We start from the raw sequence: 25346 nt of genomic DNA, 5'->3' as shown, positions 1-25346 counted from the left end.
CGTAGTCATCCGCAGAGTCCGAGTCCCTCTTAATCCACAGCAAGCAAGGCAAGTTCGTTCTTCTCTCGTTTCTTCTCGACTCCCCGGGATCGAGAGATCCGGCTGGCTTTCATACGACCCGCTTAATTATTTGCGTAGGACTGTAAATTGGGTTGACACAGCCCAACGTTGGGGAGAGGGAAGCCTCTGTACACGCTCGCTAAATCGCTATGCGGTATACTTCGTCCCATCGCATCACCCCATGCCATTTAAATGTCGTAGCGCGTAGCGCGTTTATTTAAATTTTATATCGATCTCACGATATATCTCCGCATATATCCAAGCTCATCTCTCCAAACTCTCTCTCTTACGCCTTTTTATTACAATACACATATTGAATCGCGTAACGAGATACACGTCTCGTCCTGTGCCTCGCGGCAAGATAACGGACGGGGGTCCTGCCGTCCCCCGCGCCGTGTGTGTGTGTGTGTGTGTGTCGGAGGAGGAGTTTTTCAAACTGATTGATTGAAAACCGAAGTAAAAGCGGAGTTTCGAGTGTCATCCGTAAAAATTAATCGTCAGAGGAGAGCGCCCGAGGAATCCCCACGTCGCGGGAGTGTGGCGCTTCATCGGGGAATTTTAATCGGTCGGAACGACTCTTTTTTTCTTTCTTTCTTTCTTTCTTGGAAAGTACACGGAATATATACGTACGGCTTGTCGTGATTTTATCGCGGGGCACAGAAGTACGTGATGATAATGTTTTCTCCATCGTCCCCGTTCTCTCCATTCGCGCGAATGCGTATTGCACGAATTTCGGCGGAAGCGGTTATTCGCGATCGATCCATTATTTATCGGCGTTCGATCCATCGACGCGTGGCGACACGACGATGCGTCCGAGAGAATCGCGCGACGAGCCTCAGAATCATCTTATCACAATCCCCCTATCATATTTCCGCACCCTCCGCCCTCCTCCCCCCACTCCCGCTCTCCTCCTCCCGTCCTCTCATTCATCGATGATCCACCAACACCGCAAATTGTGTTATCCCGGCAAAATGAAGTAAGAGCGAAAGCAAATTTAACAAAGGAAAGAAAAGAATTAAAAAAAAAAAAGAAAAAAAAAAGAAAAAAAGAAAAATAAAACAAAGCAAGCGATCCTCGGTTCCACGGCGACCGATATAATTAATCGATTTCTTTTGTTCTGTTCCGGTCGACGTGTTAGATGGCCCGACAAATGTGAAGGTCAACATCTTTCTCCGCTCTATCAGCAAAATAGATGATTATAATATGGTGAGTGCAATATACAAGTAATCATCAACAAGGCGTATATACAGTCTGTATATCCTCACATATTGTGTACAACTTATATTAAAACGTCACGTGTATATGATGCCGTAAGATTTGCACTTCTCTGTACTTGTATCTGTATTACGTGTATATGTATACGTATATATGCATATATATTATTATCAATCTCGTCTCCGTGCGCGCGCGCGCGCGCGCGCGTGACATCCTCTGCACACGTAACCATACGTATATACATATATATATATATATATATATATATATATATATATATATGCATACTCTCGTGCGCCGCGCTGACAGTGGATGTGTGCTAATCAAGTCGCACCTCGTTGATTTTTCTCGATGTCGTTGACTGTCATGTTTACGTCTATATACATACATATTATATACAGGGCCGTCCCGGCCTCACCGTGCCCGGATCGATGCGCGGAATTTTTTGGGGAGCAATTCGGAAGTCGGTCTCTCCTTCGAAGGGAAAGAGGATGAGAAAAGGGAGGGACTTCTTGGCGTATTAATCTGAAATCTCGATGCGAACTCTGTGTGTCGCGCAAAACGAATACGAATGTTGGAGATGCGCGTAGACGATTTTCTCAGTTGTTTTAACAAACTTCCGACGTTCGGAAGATTAATGGGTTTTTTCGCTAAGGAAAAATCGACTTCGAATTCACTGGAAAATCCGCGATTTACAGGGCGACGCGGTGAGGCCCGCGATCCCGCCCGCGATGTACGATCAGTAATTTATCCGTTGCTGATCGTATACGAATAAGTTCGATTGATTGTACGTTGTAACCACGTCTTGTGCCTTGTTGGAAACCTTTGCTATAGAAACTGTCCGACGTGTGCCCGCGCGAGAGGCCGGAATACGATCGCACGCTCGCACGCGTTTGCAATCGCGTTTTGAAAATGCGTTTCGAGACACGTTGCGGGGCCTCGGAGGTTTGGCTCGTTGAACCAAAGGACGAGAGATAACAACCTCGATATATACACGCGCACACGCACATACACACGCGCGTTCACGGCACATGCACGCGTGTCTCTGCCTCGTCGATTACGAATGCAAACGGCAGAAGTACGTCGACGACGTTGAGAAGTGCCGAGTGATCTTAGCGCGCGAGATATCTCAGTTTCTCAGAATTCCGCATTCTGGGATAAAGAGAAGATGAGAGGTGATACTTCTCGATCGCGTGAAAGCGAAAGGCGATCCGTGACACGTTTCTCAAAAGTCGCATTACACGTCGTCGCCCGGGACGGGGATTTGTGTCCTGTGGCCACGAGTTCTTCTCGAAATTGCGACTTGCTCGTCTTTTTACCTTCTTTCTTTTTTTTTATGGTCGACGCACAAATTAATTATCTCGCGATGATTGACACTCGACGAATCAGAGACTCGTTACGCTTCACACGCCCGTATCACACGACAAAATATTTGTTCACGTACGCATATCTCCCTCCCCTCGCTATTCGAACATCATGCGCTCGTAAACTTGAATCATGGGATAACTGCATATTCATCAAAATTCGATACTTCGCACCGAAGACACCGTGAGAAAAGTCGGTTGTTCAATTTTAGACCCTGCAAGAATCCGTCCTTTCTGTCTTTTTTCTTCGTCTTCTGCTCCTCTATCTCTCTGTCTCTGTCTCTGTCTCTCTCTCTCTCTCTCTCTCTCTCTCTCTCTCTCTCTCTCTCTCTTCTCTATCTCCTTTATTTCTTTCATTCTATATCACGCTCTCATAAGTACGAGCACGTTCAGCATCGTTTATCCTGACAAACATTTGTCGACTGAACGAGCATATCATTGCGTTTAAGAACAAATCCTGAGGGATGGGATGGAAATTCGCGTGGGAATGATGCGGCTGTTAGAATTTTCATTGCGAGCATACATGTCGGAAACGTAAACGCGAGAGACGAGAGCGAGCTCTCGTCGGAGCGACGAGAGAGAGTCGTAAACCCGTTCTCCGTAAAGAGCGCACGAATGGCCATTGCGTGCGTGTATTATTTAGGCGAAGCCAAAATTCAACAACGTGAAGCTGCTCATCGGTAGAGAAAACGGTATATCGTATACGGACGGAAATCGTCGAGCGTGCTGATTGGCAATATTGGCCCCCGAAATCTCGTTGAACCCTCTGTGACCCGAAATGAAACTTGGGAACGGGGATGTGACGGCGGGTAAATCGGATCAAAGTGAAAAATCCCGAAGGGAGATCGTCTCCTCCTCGACGATCGAGGAAATTAGCAGAGCAAATTTGTGCGAAGACGTGATGTGGAAACTTTTAACTTTAATTGAATTCTCTCTCCGGGCCACCACCCCCTTCTTATCCCATTCACCCAGCAATAATGTATCGCATTATTCGACTTCCTCCCCTCCCCTCCGACGCTACACTTTGTCACACTCATGACCTATCGAATTTATTATATAACTGCAATTATTACGGGAAAGAAAAACATATATATATATATATATATATATATATATATATATATACATATATATATATATATATATATACATATATATATTAGGTGTACAAAAAAGTTCTGAGCTTTTTTTTGTAAAATTCAATCTTTATTCAAAAACAAACAAAAAAATATTAATCAGCGAAATATTCCCCGTTTGCATCAACGACCTTTTGCCATCTTTCGGGTAGCTTGCGAATTCCTTGACGATAGAAGCTTACCGGCTTCGAAGCGATAAAGTCATCAATGCATTTTCGTATCTCTTCAAATCTCACGAAATATGTATTAGCCAAATGATGCTGCAACGACCGGAATAGGTAGTAATCGGAAGACGCCATGTCATAGGTTATACGTCGCGTGCGGGGGAAGTTCCCAGCCTAACGCAAAAATATGGTCCTGAGTCGCTTTTGCAACATGTGGTCGAGCATTGTCATGAAGCAAGATCACTTTACGACGTCCTTGGCCAGTCTCTTTTCTTCTAATGCATCGCTTAAATTGGTCAACTGTTGTTGGTAGCGGTCTGCCGTGATTGTTTCACCCGGTTGTAACAACTCGTAATATAACACACTTTTCCAATCCCACCAGATACAGAGCAAAAACTTCTTGGCGTGGATATTGAGCTTTGGCGTCGATGTCAAAGGTTGACAGGGTCAACCCATGATTTTCTACGTTTAGGGTTATCATAAAGAATCCACTTTTCATCGCCTGTAATGATTTTGTGCAAAAAATCTTTTTTCCGAAACTTTGAAAGCAAAGTGAGTGCAGTGTCACGCCGACGATTTTTGTTGTCTTCGGACAATTCATGCGGAACCCATCTGCCTTCCTTCTGAACCTTTCCCATCGTATGTAAACGTACGGAAATGGTTTGCTGCGTAACGCCAAGCTGTTCTGCAAGCTCCTTTTCAGTTTGCGCAGAGTTTATATCCAGCAGTGCTTGCAATTCGTCCGTTTCAATCTTTTGAGGTCGTCCAGCACGCGGTTCATCTTCAAGACTGAAATCTCCTTGGTGAAATTTTTGATACCATTTTTTACATGTAGTATGACTTACAGCGTTCTCTCCATATGCAGCACAAATCATTGCAATGGCTTCAGCAGCATTTTTCTTCAGATGAAACGCGAAGTGAATGGAAAATCGAATATGCTCTTTTGTTATTGCCATCGTGAACACTACTAATTTTTGAGGTTATGTGCATCAAACGCCAAACCGTATGGCATTTTAGAAGGCCAAATGTCAACGCTTTAAAACCGCGGGTTTAAAAGAGCGGGAAGATATATAAAATTTAAATTGTTATTTCGGTTATATGAAATCTAAAGCTCAGAACTTTTTTATACACCTAATATATACGCTCTGACAGCAGGTGACAAATATTATACCGCTTTTTCTTTGGATATGAACGCGTTAGAGAAATAAAAGTCACGGTAATAACGGAATTATACGGTCCATAGAGGGTTCGCGAGCGTTATTCTTGCGATGCACTATCTCACTATCCCATTGCCATCAGGACAATTGCCGGAACAACGGCGACGATATATATATATATATATATATATATATATATATATATATATATATATATATATATATATATATATAAAATATTTTCTTCCTCGTTGAAACGACCTCGTTTCGCAAGGGGGATCGAGAGAAACTCGGTTCGACTAATTAACTTTTCGTCGCTTCGCGATAATCGAGTTGTGACTTCTCCCCGTCCGTGTAAGTGCGTCTGCACTGCCAGATACACATTTAAAATATCTCGTGCGATTTCCCTGGAGAGGGAGGGCGGAGGCAGGAGGGGTTCAGCAACCATCCGCCGTTTCCGCGTTAATTACGGACGACGCGGGAAATGGGGAGCACTCTCGTTTCGTCGAGCCGGTCGGCTAAACATATCGCTCTCGCGCGAATTTCGCCCGTAAGACAGGAGAAGGTTATCCCGATGAGACACTGTCGTTTCGTCAGAGATAAAAAAAAAATTACCAGGGAAAAATTACGAGCCAGCTGTTACGCGCGCAACAGCTTCCGGTGCAATGTAACCGCGGGGAGTGTCGGATCTTACATGGCTGTGCTACGGGGATCGTTCGACGTAAACTCAAGGGCTGCATTGCGGTCTTCCCTCTCCCTTTTCTTCCCTTTTTAAATATATATATATATATATATATATATATATATATTTATATATAGAATACTTTGATGATTTTTTTTGGATGCTTTGCATTTGTGTAGCATAAAATTGACATTGACTGTGTGCTAGATCTTATACATAAGATTTGTATGAAACTCCCCCCTCCGCTCCCCTCGACATAATGTCGCTGTGTTATTGGTATTAGTAATTTTACGATATCATCGCAGGTATTCGATATGCTTCAATTATGTACTCCACATATGACGATGCACATTTACCTTTAAAAGTGTCCGACGAGCTGCAAATGAACGTACGGGTTTTCTAATCGCATACGATTTATTCCCGTTTCACGTGATTTCCGAGCCTCGAGCTGTTGGCTTAGAAAGACGATTTAGGTTTTCAGAAAGACACTGCCGCAAGAAAATTGCGATGGATTTCCACCTTAATCAGAGTTCGTGTGTACAAAAAGTCTGCCGGTTAATGACAATTTTCTTCTGTCGGTGTCGTCGCATGTAAGGTGTATTGTATATCCGAAGGAACAACTCGATTTATTCGATCTATCCCGACAACGACGCACAAATCTCCATAACATCGTTTATGCGCACAAGATACTTGTCATCAAAGCGGACAAAAGCGACGATCGCTTCTATCTCGAGAAATGCAAAAATCGCGGGCGTACGTTCGCAATCGCGGGTAGTAATCGCACATGATATCTGGTTCCCACAAGGAAAAGCTCGTCGCGTTACACGGGAAGGAATAAGTACCTTGAAGTACAAATGCGGGCATCCACAATGCAAACGCGTTTAGCATATTTTATTTCCCTGTGAGTGATGTATTTTTTGTAGAAAAAAAAGCAAATAAGTAAAACGACGCGTTTCAAAAAAAAAAAAAAAAGAAAGAAACACGAACAAAAGCTCGAAAAGAGGGCGACCGGGTGAATCCTCGTTTGGCGGCATGTTCCTCAATTTTTCAGAAACTTTTCGCCAATATTAGATGCGTGCGAATACGGCCGAGTCGCTAAAAAATTAACGACGAAACAAAACCCACACGCTATCGGGCGAGTTAGAAGCGGAGAGAAGCGGAGAAGAGCGAAGCACCGCGCGAGTGTAAGCTCTCGCATACTTTAAAGTGAAACTAATACCGCAAGCCGACAGAGAAAAGAAGTTAAAAAAAAAAAAAAAAAAACAGAAAGAAAAGAAGGGCCAACGGAACGTTTTTCACGTTAAAAAACGGAACGTTTTTCATCGTAGAGCGAAACTGCACTGCACCGAGCGCGGAGATGAAAAATTGGCGGTCGGTAGGTCGAAGGAAAGACAAGGAGGAAGGAGAGAAAAGTAAAAAAAAAAAAAAAAAATGAAAGAAAGAAGTAAAAAGAAAGGAACGGAGAAATATGTATACACTTTGCGAAAGCACTCCCTCTTTTACCCCTCCCCCCTCTCACCCCTTCTGAAATAGGAAACAGGGCACGGGACGTCGCACGCCGCCGTCGCCGCAGGCCAACGGTCGCAGGCGAGCCGAGGAACACGAGAACACCGTGAGCGAAACTGCATGCGTTCTTCTCTTTTACCGCTAACAGATTGTGCAATAGTGCCCGAGACATTTCTGGCATTTGATCTGATTACATCTGGTAGGTCCTCGGTGTTCGCTTTTGCATGGCACTTAACCTCCCTCGTCCGACGACCCCTCCCCCTCCCCCGCCTCCGCCTCCCCCCCCTTCACCTCCTTGGCTGCGCCAATGTTATTCGGAGCATTTGACGATAGATCGGCTATTGATGTCCTGTCGATGCTTGTACGTCCCTCGAGTCGCATGATCGCTTCAACCGCGGGAAAGCGTCCCCGGATGCGTTTCAATAATTCATCCAATCAGGATTTCGTCTTCCCGGTGACGCTTTTCCCACCGCTGCGATATAACACTACCCCCGCCTCTCTTCCCCCTCGGTCTTCTGTTTCATATTTCTCGACACACACATTAACCAGGTGATAGATAGTCGTCACGGATTGACGCGCGGATTGCACGTCGCCTCGAGGCGTGCAACTCGATAAAATGACGTCCTCCCACCCCGGACGCATCAAGCTCGATCCGTGACGAGTTACCTTATCGACGTGCGCGATTACGCCAAGGGAGATTAATACGGCAGATGTGGACGGAACGGTCACGAATGCTACTGACCTCGTTTGGTCTTGGGATCAGCATGAGAAATTCTCGAAAAATTGTTGATTTTCATGTCTGCCTACAATCTGTTTCACCCTTTACATAATTACACAACGTATTGATACTAGACTCAGAGACAAGTTGAAAAAAGTTTGGAAAAAATTAGAAAATTAGAAAAAGAAAGACGCATCGCTCTTTCCATGTTAATTATCGGAAAAATATTAAATCCACATCTGCGTATCGATGGTCATTTCTTTTTGTACTTTATTGACAACTTGGCGCCGCACGTCCCAGAGTGGCGATAATATAACGTAGAAAGAAATTTGATTTGTTACGAGACGTATGAATAATCGCTTTTTATAGACGCAAGTCTTTTTATCAAGTATATTTTTATCGAATAATAACATACAAAGAGCAAAAGAGAAAAAGATGTACGCGTAATAAGTTCTTTTATTCAACTTTCTTTGTGTTCCTCTATTAGATTCTCCATAGTCGGAATATTCTCCCGGGGCTCGTATCCGAGAACAATAATTATTAAATTAAAAATACACTCGTAATTATAACGGTATTCATTAAGTGCGAAAGTTTGCTACGTTTGCGCAGTTATTTTCTCTTATTTATTATTATTATTATTTTTTTTGTACAAAAAGATTATGTACGCGCTGCCATTATAAATACTATCTTCCGATTCGAGGTTGGATTTGGGCTTCTGTTGCTATCTATTTCATTACGCACGTTCTTCTTTGCGTTACGAAATTCTTTAATTGGAAAGATTATCGCTCGGGGTGGTCAAGAAAGGAAAGCAATAACTCGTTACATTTCCTCGCCGTCGTAACACGCGCGACGCTGTTTAATTGCAATTTTTCTCTTCTCCAGGAATACTCCGTACAATTAACATTTCGGGAACAATGGTTGGATGAGAGATTACGATTTGATGACTTCGGAGGTACGTAAAGTTCATGATATTTTATGACGTGAGCTCAATTTGAATTTCCACGCTCCCGATTCCGGAATCGTAATGCGATAAAATGGGAGCAACATGGGTGATACAACGGTGTCATGCGATGCGTGCGCGATGTCGTTACAAAAATATGTATAATAATAACGTTTTAAAGGTAGAATGCACTCTCTATACGGATTTAGCGATGGAAAAATCAAAGAGTTCGGCCGAAGCTCGTCATTCCTTTACTTTCGATAAATGCCAGAGTATCTTTATGCGGTGTGCGATATCGCGCAAACCGATAACCTGCGATCAACGCGAGAAGTTCGGGCGCACAAAGGCCATTTATATATGTATATATCATATTTTTTCTTTTTTTTTTTTTTTTCATATCGCGCTGTAAAGGGCGAGTCGTAACATTTTATTCGTGCACGTCGGTCGTTACGCAAATTTAATAGCGGCTATTTTTATCCCCCTTTCGCAAATTGCCGCTCATGTCCGCGCTTTCTGCTTACTGAATGAACGCTAACGAGTAATACCATATTCGTTAACGTAACGCCAATTCTTCACGGGTGGCGCACCCGCCGTCTGTTGAACGTTGCAGGTAGACTTAAATATTTAACTCTGACGGAGGCCAGCCGCGTCTGGATGCCGGATCTGTTCTTCTCGAACGAGAAGGAGGGTCATTTCCACAACATCATCATGCCCAACGTATACATACGAATTTTCCCGAATGGCTCGGTTCTCTACAGCATACGGTGAGTACCGACCGTATAATCGACGCTATTAACCACCGATTCGGCGAACGTGAAGGTCGGTTTAATCAGCGAGATTGCGCAATTTTTTTCACGAAGGATCGTTGCGAGATAGCACCCCTCTTTCTCTCTCTCTCTCTCTCTCTCTCTTTTTTTCGTTTTTTTTTTTTTTTTTTTCCATGAACATCACTCGCAAGTTTTCATGGTCGACATTAACGTCGCCACGTTATACGGAGGAGAATATATTATCCATCGCGCGCCCGCACTTTTTCACCCACCCGTGATAATCGAACGTCGCGAAATTTGTTTTTCTAATGTACACACCGGAGATCTAGTCTATGTACCGTGCGGGATGACCAAACACGCGCGTTCGTTACGTCGCGAATTGAATTCTTACTTCCACCGCCATTGTATAAACCATCGCTGTTTTTTTTTCCCTTCCCGCGCAGGATATCCTTGACGCTCTCGTGTCCCATGAATTTGAAACTGTATCCCCTGGACCGACAAGTTTGCTCACTTCGTATGGCCAGCTGTAAGTAATCCCGACTACTCTCGTTTCTTGTCCGTCGATTTAGCTCGATTAGATCTGCAATGAATGTTGTCTCTCGTTAAACGTTTACGTTAACGACCGCTCGCGCAATAATAATCATCCTTCGTCCGTCCCGACAGACGGATGGACGACGAACGATCTGGTCTTTCTCTGGAAGGAAGGCGATCCCGTTCAAGTGGTCAAGAACTTACATCTACCCAGGTTCACCCTCGAGAAATTCCTCACGGACTATTGCAATAGCAAGACAAACACCGGTAAGTAGAGGCTCCTTACGTCGAGAAGCAAAAAAGAAAACACCTGGTGAACACGCGTAATCTGATGATGAAATAAAAAATAAAACAGGAGAATACAGTTGTTTGAAAGTGGACCTGCTGTTCAAGAGGGAATTCAGTTACTATCTCATCCAAATCTACATCCCGTGCTGCATGCTCGTTATCGTGTCCTGGGTGTCTTTCTGGCTGGATCAGAGCGCCGTACCTGCCCGGGTGTCGCTAGGTATGAATTATTATTATGTTTGATCTAAATGCAAAGCGCGATGTGTAATTAATGGCTCGGGACCGCGATGTACGCTTATTTACTAACGGGAATGAATCTTCGGCGATAAATGAAATTCGAACGCAATAGTAGATGAGATCTCAATCGAGAAGCGAAATGATGGAGATTAAAGAAAAGAGATGGAGATTAAAGAAAATTTTAAAATTCAGTAGAAACAGGGACGGGAAAGTCGATATTTCAGAAAAGAACAAATAGAACTTAATGATTGAACCTATCTATTTTTAAGTCCCGGTCTTTAAGTAAAAGTGAAGAGCTCGAAAACGTATTTCAAATTAATTATTTAAAGAAATACAGAAGTGATTAACGTAATCACTGATCGTAAAGAAAAGAAAATTTCAGTTATATACACGTTTATCTGGATCATCTGTTTTTCGAATCGCTGTCTATCGATTTCTTCCCGTTGATTGTGAGGCTTTACAAGAGTACCATTCTTCTCCCATCTAGGCGTTACGACACTGCTGACGATGGCCACGCAGACATCGGGGATAAATGCCTCACTGCCACCGGTCTCCTACACGAAAGCTATCGACGTCTGGACGGGAGTGTGCTTGACCTTTGTGTTCGGTGCACTACTCGAATTCGCGCTGGTCAACTACGCGTCGCGTAGCGACATGCATAGCGACAACATAAAAAAGCAGTTCCCGAGCGAGATAGAGCACTCGTCGTCGATCGATCCATCCTCGGAGCTACTCGAGCCGGACGGATCCGCCAACTTCGCTATGGTCAGTGTACCAAGATGCAAGGGTTTTTCAAGCGCTAAGATGTCCCCCGAGATAGCCGCTTTCCTCTCCTCCCGAGTTTTTCCGGAAGAAAAACGTCGTTTTTTTTTTTGGTCAATCGCGATTGGAAATTTCGAGTCCTTATTCATTATCGAGAAGAGATGAGAATTTTTCTAGATAGTTTTCTCTGGAAATGAAATTACGGAATCAGTTTCTTATCCGGCAAAAAGGGGAGGATCGGGATTCTCTCGATTAGGATCGAAATCACTTAGGATTGAAATCGAGGAGCACGAAGCCTAAGTGTGCGAGAATCTAATGGATCAATATCTGCCCGAATTCTTTCAGAAGCCTCTGGTTCGACACCCGGAGGATTCCATGTCGTTGGATAAATTGCAGCAGTGCGAAATACATATGCAACCACGGAAAAAAAACTGCTGCAGGTCGTGGCTGTCCAAGTTCCCGACGAGGTCCAAGCGCATCGACGTCATTTCACGGATATTCTTCCCAATCGTATTCGCTTTCTTCAACCTCACGTACTGGTCCACGTACCTGTTTCGGGAGGAGGAGGAGGGCGAGTAAATCACGAGGAGGAGGCGCTCGGATCAACAAGGGAAGTGGCTCGCGGCCATCCTCAGCAACAACAATTCCAACAGACACGACCGCCGCAACAACGTTCGCGTCCTCGTCACCGACAACTGTATCATCATCCTCAGAATCGTCATAATCACCATCATCCTCAGAATCATCATCATCATAATCCCCATCACTCTAATCATTTTTACCATCAACAGCCTCAACAGCAGACTCGTCATATCGGCGGCAATCCGTCAATGTCGCAGCATCATTCGCTGCCGCGCACGTATCAACAGGACCATCAGCAGCAGCAGAAACAACAACAACAGCAACAGCAACACCACCATCATCATCCGCTGCATCGTCATCAGCATCAGCGTTATCATCCGAATCGTTCGCCGTCGCCGTCTTTCTCGCTACTGAACGACGAAGACTGCGTCGCTGGCCGATGCTCGCCCATGAGGCCACCGCGACACCATTCGCGCAGAAGCTCGGCGAGATCGTCACCGTCGCCATCGCGATGGCCCTCGCCGGCCTCCTCGGCGTCACCCTTGGGCACACCGTCGCGCACCATGTCGCGCGCCGCGACACCCTCGCCGCCGATCGCGACAGCGATCTCGTCCGCGGCACCGCTGCCCACATCGACGACGGTACCGTCGCAAACGTACTGCTGGAACCTGGGACGAAAATTGTTCACCTGTCGTGCCCAAGGCAGCGCGAGAATCGACATCTTTGCGCGCGTTGCCTTTCCCCTCATGTTCATCCTTTTCAACTTCGCGTACTGGTCTATCTATCTGTTTCGCGGCGACGACAACGTGGGCACAGATAAATGAGAACGGAGAGGAAAGCGTATACGGAATCAGAATCACCTGTACGAAGTCGAGCCAAGTGCAAATCCGTCAAGTCGGAGAGGAAATGCCCTCGAAGAAATGCCGAAGCGAACAAGCTTTATGCAGAAACTCCGATCGATAAGATAATACGTGAACATCATCAAATCATCACGTTTACTTGACGAGAACCGACCGGAGGCACTTCGATGAGAAAATCCCTCCACTGCCTGCGCCCGAAACGGGAATATATTCAGTACGAGGATCATCCACAAGACGCAACGAGGACGTTAGCAACGTTCGGTAGAACCATCTCGTGACGGTGGGTAAAATGATGAGGACGATGAAATGCGATGAGTACCTTAGATGCGTACCACACCTTACACATATACAAACATGCGCATACATGCATAACATGCACACCGTACCTCATGACCCGCTCGGAAGACCGCGTGCCACAGACTGAACTGAAAGCGTAGTGGGCCCTGTATAGCCACGGCCTGTTAACAATTAAAGAAAAAAAAAAAAGCGTAAAGTTTATAAGCATAATTATGTTTACGTTGCGCAAGATCGCGCGTCGTCAGGTCGCGAATGCGTCCGTCGTTGCGAAATTAACGTCGGACGGTTCGCCGGATCTGGTAAGTGTTACCATAAGACGGGGTAACAGTAGCATAACAGTGCGACACGTCGAGACAACTCGGTTCCATGCGGAAACTTCCATGCGGAATGACAATCGCATCGATAAACGTGCGAGAGTTAAGAGCGGCGTGCTCGTATTATTTTGTCGTTGTTCCACGAAGAAAACGACACCGGCATTGGCTTGCTGTGTCGCATGTTACCCCTTCTTAAGGCTGCATCAGATGCACACGAGGATCGACCGCGGGATGTTCGACGCTGAAAAAAAGGATATTGGGAATATTAAGTATTTAGAAAAGTGCCGAACATTCCGATGAATCTTCTGGTGTATACAAAATCTGTTAGTATGAGCTGACAGGTTTATCAATCCTAGCGGTACCAAATGACGCGGAGTCTCCGGAACCTGTATTTGAGTTATCGTATTTTTCTATTTATCCCATATAATTTAAAAGGAAGATGTGAAGAAATAGCTATCGCAAAATGTAACAATCAAGAGAAATTTACAATTGTAATTTAATTATGCCAATGGAGAAGCTATCCCCTCGTCATGGATAATGTACAAGATGTTTTGGTATCGCTAGGCTTAATCCTTATCCGGGCAATTTTGTCTTTATTATCTTAAAGAAAAAGGACTAGTGCTCGTAGAAGGGATTATTCGACGTAAGTTATTGGCGAACGAAGATTCAAAATATTTTAGACAAATTTAGAATGAACAAAGAAGATACATCCGGTTTACCTGGAGGATAATCTAAAGCCCGGATGAAGATTAACGCAGACGCGAGTGCGAGCCGCGAGAGCGGTCGCGGACTCGCGATACGAAGTATCGGCGAAGCGGTCGCGTCGCATGAAAAACCGCGTACAACGTATTTCTTGTTTCCGCCGCCCCGGGTCAACGTTCGCCCGGGAGAGGAAATCCCGACTCGGGGACGCGACCCCCGGGGCTCTCCCACGTATATTGCTCATAAGAGATCGGCGACGCCGCGCGCGGAAATCTTACCCGTCGACCTGTCCGTCGAGGAGCTGCGGTGTCGTCGACCTCGCGGATGGAACGAGGAGACGACGAAGACACGCAGAACGTGCTCACATAGAAAAAGAAAAAGAAAAAAAAAAGAAGAAAAAAGGAAAAAAATGAAAAAAAAAAAAGGAAAAAAGAGAGAGAAAGCGGTGCGGACGATTGATATTTTTTGAAACACACGACGGGAGACGCTACCCTCAAGCGAGAGACGACATAGCGCGTTTGCCGGCGTCGACGACAGCAAACCTCGACGAGAGCGCACCACCGACTCCGCGTCCGGTGGTGATAACGGAAGAGCGAGGGGCTGCGCGATTGGACGCCTCCGCACTCCACACACGACCGAGGTGAAAAGTGAAATGTCGCGCCTCCGCATTCTCGAATCCGGGAAATGATCATCATTCGGAGGATGTAACTACCGGGGGCCTCCGACGAATGGGGCGAGTTTCGTAGCGCGACGTGTTCGATCGCATCTCCCCCCGTTCTTCTTCCCCGTTTGTTGTATCTTCCTTTTATTCCGTGCAACCGTAGCGCGTGCGTAAGAAACGAATCTCGCGGGTTTGGCAAACGGCCCGCGAGTCATCGGCAGGTATCTTTCGCCTCCGTAGGACCGCGTGTTGTATCTAGGAAATAGACGGATAAATGATTTCTCCTTTCTAAAAAAAAAAAAATTACAGTTGAGAGTCACAGTCCGTCAGATCGAAGCTGATCAAGCTCGATCGCGTCGTTCCGAGAATTCGTCTTTAGCGAAAATCCGTTCCCGGATACAACAAGCCTTTCCTGGTTCCGCGAAGCGCGATTGGAACGAAACGCGTCCTCACGAAAGCTATTATTCGTCGTAAATGCAAATATAAATGTCATTCATGGTGACTGTGTTTTTTTATAACGAATCGTTGCACTTTTGAGAAAAATATCGTGAAGGTATAGAGGATATTAAGCTGCGAGGGTAAACGAGCTTATATTTACGCCACGATTCATAAGCGAGATTACCTGACGGTATCGTTTTAGAGATTTTTTTCAAATCTTAGGGATGAAAACTGAGTCATTGACATTAGCGAGCGAGAATTACTTTCCGTTTGGATCCCGGCAATATATCCAGGTTATTTTCTCGCCGATAGCGATAGTGCGTCACATCCGGAGTGCCGGAGCGGTATCGATTATTATTTCCTCTATGAAATTCAACCGTTTGACACACACATTGGCGAAATTAGACAGAATCTAACTGTAATACATGCTGTAATCTCTCGACCCGTGACTCGTCATCGAGCTTTCCACCATTCGCTTCGCGCAACTCCTGCGCGAGAGAAGAGCTAGCGCATTCGCGTAGATTCAAATGCGTACATGGAATCAGGAACGATTCGCCGTTTCAGTCGCGCGTCCTACGCGTGAAGTATCCGAACCAATCTCGTGATCCAAGTAGAACAATAATACGGTATACAGTATTACCTCGAATCTAATGTTAGCAATAATCGAAAGACGCGAGCTTCGTTCTTTATGCCGATTGTTTGTATATCCCTGCACACGGAACAATCGGAGTCGTAGACGCCTAGCATAGACGGAACAATCGTTATCTTCGTTTCTCATTTCCTGTGTCGGATCCTTTCAGATCTCAGTTCTGTCCAGTCCGGCATCGTGTCTAGATGTGTGTGTGTGTGTGTGTGTGTGTGTGTGTGTGTGTGTGTGTGTGTGTGTGTGTGTGTGTGTGTGTGTGGTTTGGATACGGTACGCGTGGACGTGTCGTTGTTTGCGCGTAAACACCCGGCGTATTACCGGCTTCCGCGCGAAGCTTCCGGGATGGTGGGCGCGACACCGTATATATATATATATATAAGGGATGTCTCTCCGTACGTGCCTACGTGAGAGACTTAAAGGGACACAAAGCCAGTATTTGCGAAACGATTACACGTAGAGAGATATCGGCGATAGATCGCGTATCTATCCCTCTAGCCGATTCGCGCCTCGTCGGCTGTACATAAAGTACAGACCGCGGTGCGCGAGGGTAAACCACTCATCGAGCCTTCTCGATGCGCGTTTGTAGCGGAATTTCATGAGTTAGTAGACATGAGACAGATCGAAACATCTCTCATTGCGAAAACTCTCACTGAATATCCGCGCGAAACTCTCCGCACCTTTCTCTCGCGAGGAGAAAAATAATCTCGACACCGATAAGCGCGTTATGTTCCGACGTATTTTCGCTTTCGTTTCCGCCCACGCGAAAGAAGTCACGAGAAAAGACGATCGAGAGATTATATTGCGTTCTGCGCGTAAAATCGTAAGAGCACATCGCAATCGTATAGAGAGTCTACGCAATATAGAAACAGCTGTAACGAGGAGGAAACATTTTTCTCCGAGAGCGCTTCTTTTCTTCCTGAGTTGGGTTCGGCTTACGTTAAAGATGAGGGATTGGATTCGATTTAGCGAGCGAAGCGTGCATGATTTGTGATCGAGAGCTGCTTCCAACGCGTTGTCTCGTCTCCCATCACCGATTCGCTTCCCCTCTCCGCGGAGAAGCCGCCGCTCCTTGGATCTTCAAGACGAGGCTTCCGATTATCTTAGCGGCTGCGGACAATTGACTGACGTTTAATTATAGATTTCATCGAATCTGCTACACGCACGCGCAGGCACACGTATCACCGACACACGTGCGTATCCTCCCCGGATCCAGACTCGATGAACGCTGAAGAAAAAAAAAAAAAGAAAGAAAGAGGACGAAGGATTCCGGAGTGTCACGTCCACGGAGGAGGATACACGGTGACCGGAAGTTAGGAACGACCATGTAAAACCTTCACCCTCACCTTCACATTTGCCACTCGCTTGCTTGGAGTCACTTCAGTCCAGGCGAGATCGATCCGCACACAGGGTGTCTCACCGTAGGCACACAATACAAACACGCAGTATACATTTAATACACGACTATATGACCCTCGCACGCACACAAGTACGATCCTGTTGTATCGCGAATATAATTATAAGCGCGCCATAGCTCTCTCCTACGTCCGAAGATACACCTAAAAGGATTTTAATGTTATTGTTATATGCGTACGTTGTAATATATGTGAACGAAGCATGCTCTGAGCCCTGTAAAAAAAAAAAAAAAAATAAAATCCCTCCTTTACCCCCAACTTATGCGAGGAGCTTGTTACACGTGTGTACGCGTGCGTGTGCGCGCGTGTGCACGCACACGCATACACACATTTACACAAAGTATACAAGTATCCACGTTGCACGTTGCAATCGCGAGGACACAGTCCGACGGGAAAATCGTACTTCGACGTTAACATTACGATTAGAACATCGGTAGTGTGTCGTTTTTCTTACAATCAAGAATGGATGGCGAGTAGATCCACGTGCGGCCTCGGCCAAAGGTACAGTGCATCCTTCGGACGCGAGTTGTTCATTCTGGAGCAGAGAGGCACTGTAAATTTTTACGCCAATAAGGAACTCCAATAAGTTCGTTGAAACGCGTAATGAAGTTACCGTGTCTTCTAATCGATTCGAAGATGCAAGCTGAAGTTCTTGGTCGAAGTCAACGCAGGACTTCCTCGTCGTAATTGCGATCGAGTCTTCCGACGTCGATCGCCTCCCTCCATGTCTCGATTAATCCTTTAAAACCGCGCTCGCCCTGACTAAGTATCAACGAGCGGATATTGTACGTTACCCACAATAATCGTAAAGATTGTGTCCTTCCCGGCGAAAGCGGCGGAACAATCGACTCGAGCGAGCACGCGTCTCGAGAACGTAAAAAAAAAAAGATATTGCATGTTTGTGATTCGTGAGTGCATTTAAGCGCACGATATTCCAAGATGTGTAACATAATAAATTTGTATCGTGGCACATAGTCCGATAAAAAAAAAAAAAAAAAAAGAAGAGAGAAAAGAAGGAATCTTCCCTCGTGAACTCATTAGATCGTCAATTACATCGGTATACACCTTATATATTGATCGAGTAATAATCATTCCTGTCGTGATGTATCATATGGCCTTGAAGTATCGGCCATCCGCAAAAAGAAAAAAAAAAAAAGATGAGATTGGCGCACGGAGAACACCGGATTGAGAGGATAAACGGAATTCGGTATTCTAAAATTACCATAAGATCTTTAAGTACTACCACTGTAATTAAGATAAAAATTAAATTAAACAGAACAAGCAGAAAACCGATTTCACATTTGAATCACTTTGGTCGTTACTCTCCCATAGAAACGATTTTATCGATGATTAACGAAGCACGTTGACGATTACTTTCTTTTTTTCTTTGTGAAATGATATTCTTAGATAAATAGTAAACAATAATTAGTAAATATAATTTACAAATATCATCGTCAAGCTGTTATAGGTGAGTATCGATAAATCATAAAAGAAAGTCGTTGAGAAACAGTCGAATAAAATCTCATAGGAGCGCATAATACGCATAACATTAGAATATATAATGTAGACATTTATGAATTTATTTATCACGTCGTTGAAATACTGTACATCGAGTGTTACTATCATTTTCCGTAATTACCTAAATACAGACGGATGAATTAGAAATAAGCGCGCGCAAGACATCTATAATTTATTACGATCTACAGATACGCATTAATTAAACATCGCTATACTCTGGAAGTTCCGTTCGCATAATGATTAGATTTACACCGTTCGCTCACATCAATCTAGCTCTTTCTTATTACCGGGATAGTGTATGCGAAAAGGAGCGTTATATAAAAAATGTATAAACGTAGTAGTTTGCATCGTAATATAGATTTGCATTACCTAATAATCTATAGACCGGTGTATATTGAGAACATTGGAAAAGGAAGAAATTAGATGCAACGTGGGGATGCAAAAGGAAGTAAAAGACATGGTAGCACATTCCATTACTTCTATCACTACGGAATACATTTTAGTGTCCTTATAAGTATGTCTGCATTAAGGATTTATCTTACTTATGTCAGCTAAGACGATCGGCTTTATGTTAAAAGCCGACGTTAAAAATTCGTATAAACGTGGTCAGCAAACTATCGATTATATCGCACGTCGACAATCAAACCGCCGAATTCGATTGATCGCGATGCGCGTTGGTGAGGACTAAGGACTGTTGTACACGAGGAGTTAGATGATAATAGCAGCCTCTCCTATTCTCCTAATCGAATTCAGCACGAAGGGTGTCATCGTTTATCGTAAACAGCAAGTATCTCCTTGAGGGCGACGACAGTTCACTACAACCCGATTTCGGTCGGAGGTAAAAAAAAAAAAGAAAAAAAAAAATTACCTGCATTTGTCACGCACACGTATTCTTTATCCGCCGCTGGAAGATCATCTCTCGCTACTCCAGTAACTCTTGCCGATAACTTCTGAGGAGAAAGGATTTCTCGTTAAGATCAATCGCTGCTAGATCAACAGGGATCTAGGGATTTACCATTACGATTGCTGACGGGACTACGACTCCGTGAATAGCTACGACTGTAGCTCCGTCGACTGCCACGGCCATTGCGTTCTCTGCTGTAACTCCGACTTCTGCTTCGCGAGTAACTGCGGTCTTTTCCGTTACGACTGCCACCACCTCCGCCTCCTCCACTGCCACCGCCGCCTCGCGTTCTCCATCGATTTCTACCACCTGCCAATATCGATCCAATTGATTGAATCAATTTTATGTAAAATTATTTATTGAAGGTTGATTAAAGGATTAAAAAATATTTAAAAGAGTATGCAGAAAGAAGTTATTCCATAGTTTTTAAAAAGCATGGTATCTTAATTAGGGATGGATATTAATTGATAGCAATAATGGAAGTCTTGTAATTCTTCAGTGATCGTTTTAGTGTTTACCTCTGTTCCTACCGTAACCGCCAGCTTTACTGTCAGCGAGCTCCAACAGTTTCGGATTGATCACTTGATTTGCTTCCTTCAACACTTGTATCAAATCGTTAGCTTTGTTGGCGTTATTAGGCGTAAAGAAGGTGTACGCTGTGCCTGTCTTCTGCCGGCGGCCGGTACGACCGATACGATGTACGTAATCCTCAGAACAGGAGGGGTAGTCAAAATTGATGACAAACTTGACGTCTTCAACGTCTGAAATTAAGAGTTGGCATTAGACCAGCCGGAGCTTCGTGCAGTTCCAGTGTCGAGGACAGACATGGGTTAAGAAAGTAGTAGTGTCGCGAGGATTGTGAGATACCGCGGATCGAGTATAAATATGAATGTTACCGGACAATGTGTTACGGTAAATTATAAGATACATTCGATACGCTCTCCGAAAAATTACGTAACAATCCGAAAACTATCGCGTTATTTTTTTTAATAAAATAATGATTACAAAAAAAAATTAACATAAAAAAATCGAAAAATAATTTCTCAGCGTGATCTTTCTTTTTATAATTTAATGTTATACGTAACATGTTTTATATTTCTTTAGAGAGCGTTTAAAACACGTATACACAAAAATAAAAAAAAAAAAAAAAATAAAAAAACAAACCGTTGAATTGAGGACGATCCTGATCTTTCTCTCCTGATTATCGCGATGGTGAAAATCTTCATTTTACCGCGAGTGAAATAAAAATGAAATATGTTTAAGGTCTTCTTATATGACGTAGCCAACTGGTAATTCCGCTAAAAAAAAAGACCAGAATCGTTGCGATACAAGTTCACATGATGATGCAATAGTTAGTACGATGCAGCTGATGTATGGTGTAATTATCACAGGGACTAGAAGGATAGAGGACCAGACAATGCGTACAGTTTAAAGTGGTAGATTTGTGAGTGTACGCATTCATATACGTATATATACGTATACATATATATAGACAAGCGGCTTACAACTAGCAAGTTAACTTTTGACATTATCCGTAATCCACAAGTTAATAGCGATTGCACAAACAGAGATAGACGCATGTATACATACATATACTTATATATATGTGTATGTGGATTGGTGTGGTAATATATATAATGTGTGTGTGTGTGTGTGTGTGTGTGTGTGTGTGTGTGTGTATCCGCGTGTACGTATAAGTGTATGTACATGTCAATTAATCAAATTTGAACTATATAATACTAAAATATTAGGCAGTGGGCGAGTGTTTCGCTAGCAACGTACGGGCAGGGCCTGGCTATTTGCGCTCGCTCCAGCTACTGCCTCCGCCACTCTGTCGCTACAGGCGCAGGGCGCAGGGCGCAGGGCGCGCTAAGAGAGGCTCTGGCATATCTGCTATCACATGCCACCGCCTCAACGGACCAACGTTGTTGGTAGTCTGATTAGCTTGAGCGTGCCAGCGCAGGGGACTCTATTCTGGCAACAACGACCTGGCCAGCCAGCCCGGATGGCGTACAGCGCAGCGCAGAAGGACTGATATCCAGTATGTAGGTAGGTAGGTAAAGTAGTAGTAGTAGTAGTAGTGGTAGTAGTAGTAGTAGTAGTAGATCCCGATTTGGCCCGGACTTGGCCCTTCACACGCGATTGACGGACGGACGGATAGAGGCACGGCGTCGCGGCCAGCGCAGACAATGCAAACCAGTGCACCACCGAACAAAGAGCGGCGGCGGGCACCCTCGATATGCTTTGCATTACCCAGCGTGGGCCTGCGCGCAATGTGCCTCTGCAATACAAACAAAGATCCAACCGCGTTAGCTGTATGTTTACCTCCAACCATCCTCCTGTTTCAATATGCTCTTTTTTTGCTTTCTTTTCTTTTGCCCTATTCCTCTCCTACATTCTTGCTGATTTCAAACTTATAACGCGTTAGAACTGTAATGTCCCGTTTGTAGAGAGCTCGTACTTGGATACAATGTATTTGTTGCAATCGATGTTTCGTATAATATGCATTCAACTGTAGAAAATTAAGCCAAGATTATAGTCGTTACGCAAACTCAGATGAAGACATTTGATTTCTATTATTTATTTTCTGCTAATGATATTAGACTTAACTTATCTAATATCATTAGAAACTATAACAAGATAACTAACATATATTCTAACTCTTTATGACACGATATTATATTCGAAACATTTTCATTTAAATAAACATTTTAATTTAAAGACTGTTATTATATTATGTTCAAATGCGAAATATTTATTCGCATCTTTTAGCTTTTAACGGAACATTACATTGTAGTCAAGATTTGTTAAATTTTTGGTCAGAATAGAGCACTTATAAAAAAGAGAAAAAAATTGATAATTTTGGGGAAAAATTAATACCATGAATATTAAACCAGTTTGTTTTCCATATTGCAGGAAAAAGTAACTGCTAATACACGACATCGTTGCGTCATCGAAAATTAAAAAATTCAAATGGCTTACCGAGACCGCGCGCAGCAACGTCTGTAGCAACAAGAATTGGTGCTTTGCCTGATCTGAAATCTACAAATTCAATATATATTTTAACTAACTTTGTTTTACTAATTTAATATCGGATATTCATATATACTTTGAAATAATTTCAAGTGCCAAGGACAAGCAACATTTGCTTATTCCTATCTTTTAAAATTATTCATTATTTTCAATAACAAGATTGATTTGTTTAAATTTTTACCTTGTAAAACCCAATCCCGTTCTTGCTGCGTCTTGTCACCGTGAATGCAAACTGCTGGCCAACCATCACGCTTCATCTTCCTTGTTATCTCATCCACTCTACGCTTCGTTTCGATAAATACTATAGTTTTATTCTCGCTTTCTGCCATTATCTCCTTCAATAGAGTACTTAATCTATAAAAATGTGATATAACAGCTCTTTCTTTACCGATAATAATTAATCCTTCTCGCTAATAGTTGCTAGCAATTAATTGAACAAAGCCAGAATCATTAAAAACTCTCATACTCACTTATTCTCTTTTTCATAGTCCTGACACACATCAATTATTTGTAATATATTATGATTTGCTGAAAGTTGCAAAGAACCGACATTGATTTGAGCGTAATCTTTAAGAAAATCTTCTGCTAAATTCTTTACTTCCTTAGGCCAAGTAGCCGACCACATTAACGTCTGCCTGTCTGGTCTGATTTGTTCTATGATCTTCCTGATTTGCGGCTCAAATCCCATGTCCAACATCCTGTCAGCTTCGTCTAATACCAAATACGTACATCTTTTCAAATTTGTCTTCCCGGACTCGAGAAAGTCTAACAATCTACCAGGTGTGGCGATGACTATTTCTACACCACCATCCAAATCCCTGGCTTGAGCGCCTTTCGGCGCTCCACCGTACAGGCATGTGTTCCTAATACCCGACGAATGTCCGAAATCATCAGCGACTTGCTGAATCTGTTGGGCGAGCTCTCGGGTAGGCGCCAATACCAATGCGATAGGTCCATCTTTACGACTCAATTTCGGTTGACTATTGATGTGAACTATCGCGGGCAGTATATAGGACAATGTTTTTCCAGATCCCGTGGATGCGATGCCCACCATATCTCGTCCGCTTAACGCAATAGGCCATCCTTGGGCTTGGATTGATGTAGGTTCGCTGAAACCTTGTCTCCTATAATGCAAAATGGAAACAGCTTAGAAAACTCATCACAGTCAGATCAATTAGAATTGTTGTCCTTTACTTACTTGATTTCTCTTAGAACATAATCTGGAAAGCCAGCTTCGTCAAAGTCGAAAACAGGATTTGGAATATTCTTGCCTCTAAGAGTGATTTCCTTTTCCGCCCTATATTGCTCCACTATACGAGGATCCCGATTCTGCACTGCGTCATGGGGAATATAAAAATCCTTCTTGAAGGGTTCCAACCGACTGAGATCCCACCGTGGTTTTCTTAGATTCGCACCCGGTTGCCCGCGACTATTGCGACTGCTGGAGGGTCTGTCGCGTCCTCCGCTGCCGCCCCAGCTCCTTCTGTCGCGCGGTGACCTACTCCGCGAACGAGTGCGCGATCTGCGTCTCCTATCCCTATCGCGACTACGACTGAAACGAGTTGTATATGGAATTAGATGCTAAAATACCAGATTCCTAGCGTTAATCAGAGAAACGAACACAGCTGGAGAAGTTGCGTTCGTTCACAAGTAATCTCGTGTACAGCAAAGATAGATGTACGACTAGATGTCGATTCAGAAAAAAAAAAAAACTTATAAAGACTTTTTTTGACAGAAAGGCGGGCCTTGCAAGTGGTTTCTCTCGTCGACACGGATGCCAGAGAAATAGGCGGGCGCTCTTCTATTCGCTGTTTCGTGTGCGTGTCTACCACACTATTGGAGCCACTTACCTCCTGTAACGTCCCATTGTTGCACCTTATGCACGAACGATCTCGTTGATTTGTTGTTAAATATGCCACTCCGAAACGACGGCTCGCATACGGTATGTCGAAACAACGCGACTCCAACCGAATCCGTCCAAGTGACGCAGAGGGGAAAAAAAAAGTTATGCCATGAACGCAGTGATGATAGACATGCCGGTGAATGTAAATACCATGCGATATCACTAAATGTGATTGCATGAATCTTCACTTCTGATTGGTCGCCACCAGTCCAGATAACAAACATATGTGTCTCAGAAATAAAGAATTTGATACAAAAGTAGTATATAAATAAAAAATAATGGCAAAAGAAAAAAATAATTTTTATTTCTAATAATGATAATTTTTTATTTTGATATATAAAAGTTAATATGTTAGTAATTGTGTAATATATAATATTTTGGAGTTTTGACAATTAACAAATTATATTATAAATATCAAATATACTGATTTATTAAATTTGAATTCCTATCTGACACATTCTTATCCAACGTGTTTCTATCAAATTTAAATTATATCGTTGTGACACAAAAATAAAAAAAAAATCAAAGTACCAAGTTTTAACTGACAGT

The 25346-nt window shown here is 43.7% G+C and overlaps 2 protein-coding genes across 16 annotated transcripts in view; one reads left to right on the top strand and one right to left on the bottom strand.

The window, feature by feature from the left end:
- Positions 1-12106, top strand: part of GluClalpha (glycine receptor alpha 1) — a 91402-nt gene extending 79296 nt beyond the window's left edge. For 10 of the 14 annotated variants that reach the window (XM_011640271.3, XM_089072740.1, XM_089072739.1 and 7 more), the window contains 7 exons: positions 8885-8954; positions 9553-9706; positions 10153-10235; positions 10373-10507; positions 10596-10748; positions 11253-11530; positions 11873-12106. In XM_011640271.3, coding sequence (XP_011638573.1) covers positions 8885-8954; positions 9553-9706; positions 10153-10235; positions 10373-10507; positions 10596-10748; positions 11253-11530; positions 11873-12106 — 1107 coding nt within the window. Of the gene's footprint in view, positions 1-1198; positions 1267-8884; positions 8955-9552; positions 9707-10152; positions 10236-10372; positions 10508-10595; positions 10749-11252; positions 11531-11872 lie in introns of all 14 variants that reach the window. The other 4 variants (XM_025218521.2, XM_089072745.1, XM_089072744.1 and 1 more) reach the window with 2 other exon arrangements.
- Positions 12107-18998: 6892 nt separating this feature from the next.
- On the bottom strand, positions 18999-25296 carry LOC105428159 (putative ATP-dependent RNA helicase DDX5). Of its 2 annotated transcripts, none has more exons than XM_011640287.3 (8): positions 24745-25296; positions 24093-24446; positions 23365-24018; positions 23076-23248; positions 22844-22903; positions 20380-20622; positions 19973-20170; positions 18999-19904 (listed from the first exon to the last, which is right to left on the bottom strand). In XM_011640287.3, exons 1-8 carry the CDS (start codon positions 24759-24761, stop codon positions 19870-19872), a joined length of 1734 nt encoding a protein of 577 aa, XP_011638589.2. In that variant the 5' UTR covers positions 24762-25296; the 3' UTR covers positions 18999-19869. The 2 variants fall into 2 exon arrangements, with proteins under 2 accessions (XP_011638589.2, XP_011638588.2); XM_011640286.3 differs by having other exon boundaries at positions 18999-19907; positions 24745-25277.
- Positions 25297-25346: the final 50 nt, after the last annotated feature.

Source organism: Pogonomyrmex barbatus, unplaced genomic scaffold, assembly GCF_055798465.1.
Source record: "Pogonomyrmex barbatus isolate J1 unplaced genomic scaffold, ASM5579846v1 scaffold14, whole genome shotgun sequence".
In the NCBI taxonomy this organism is placed as follows: domain Eukaryota; kingdom Metazoa; phylum Arthropoda; class Insecta; order Hymenoptera; family Formicidae; genus Pogonomyrmex; species Pogonomyrmex barbatus.
The sequence above is the reverse complement of the archived record's forward strand: the minus strand, read 5'-3'. Positions and strand labels throughout refer to the sequence as shown.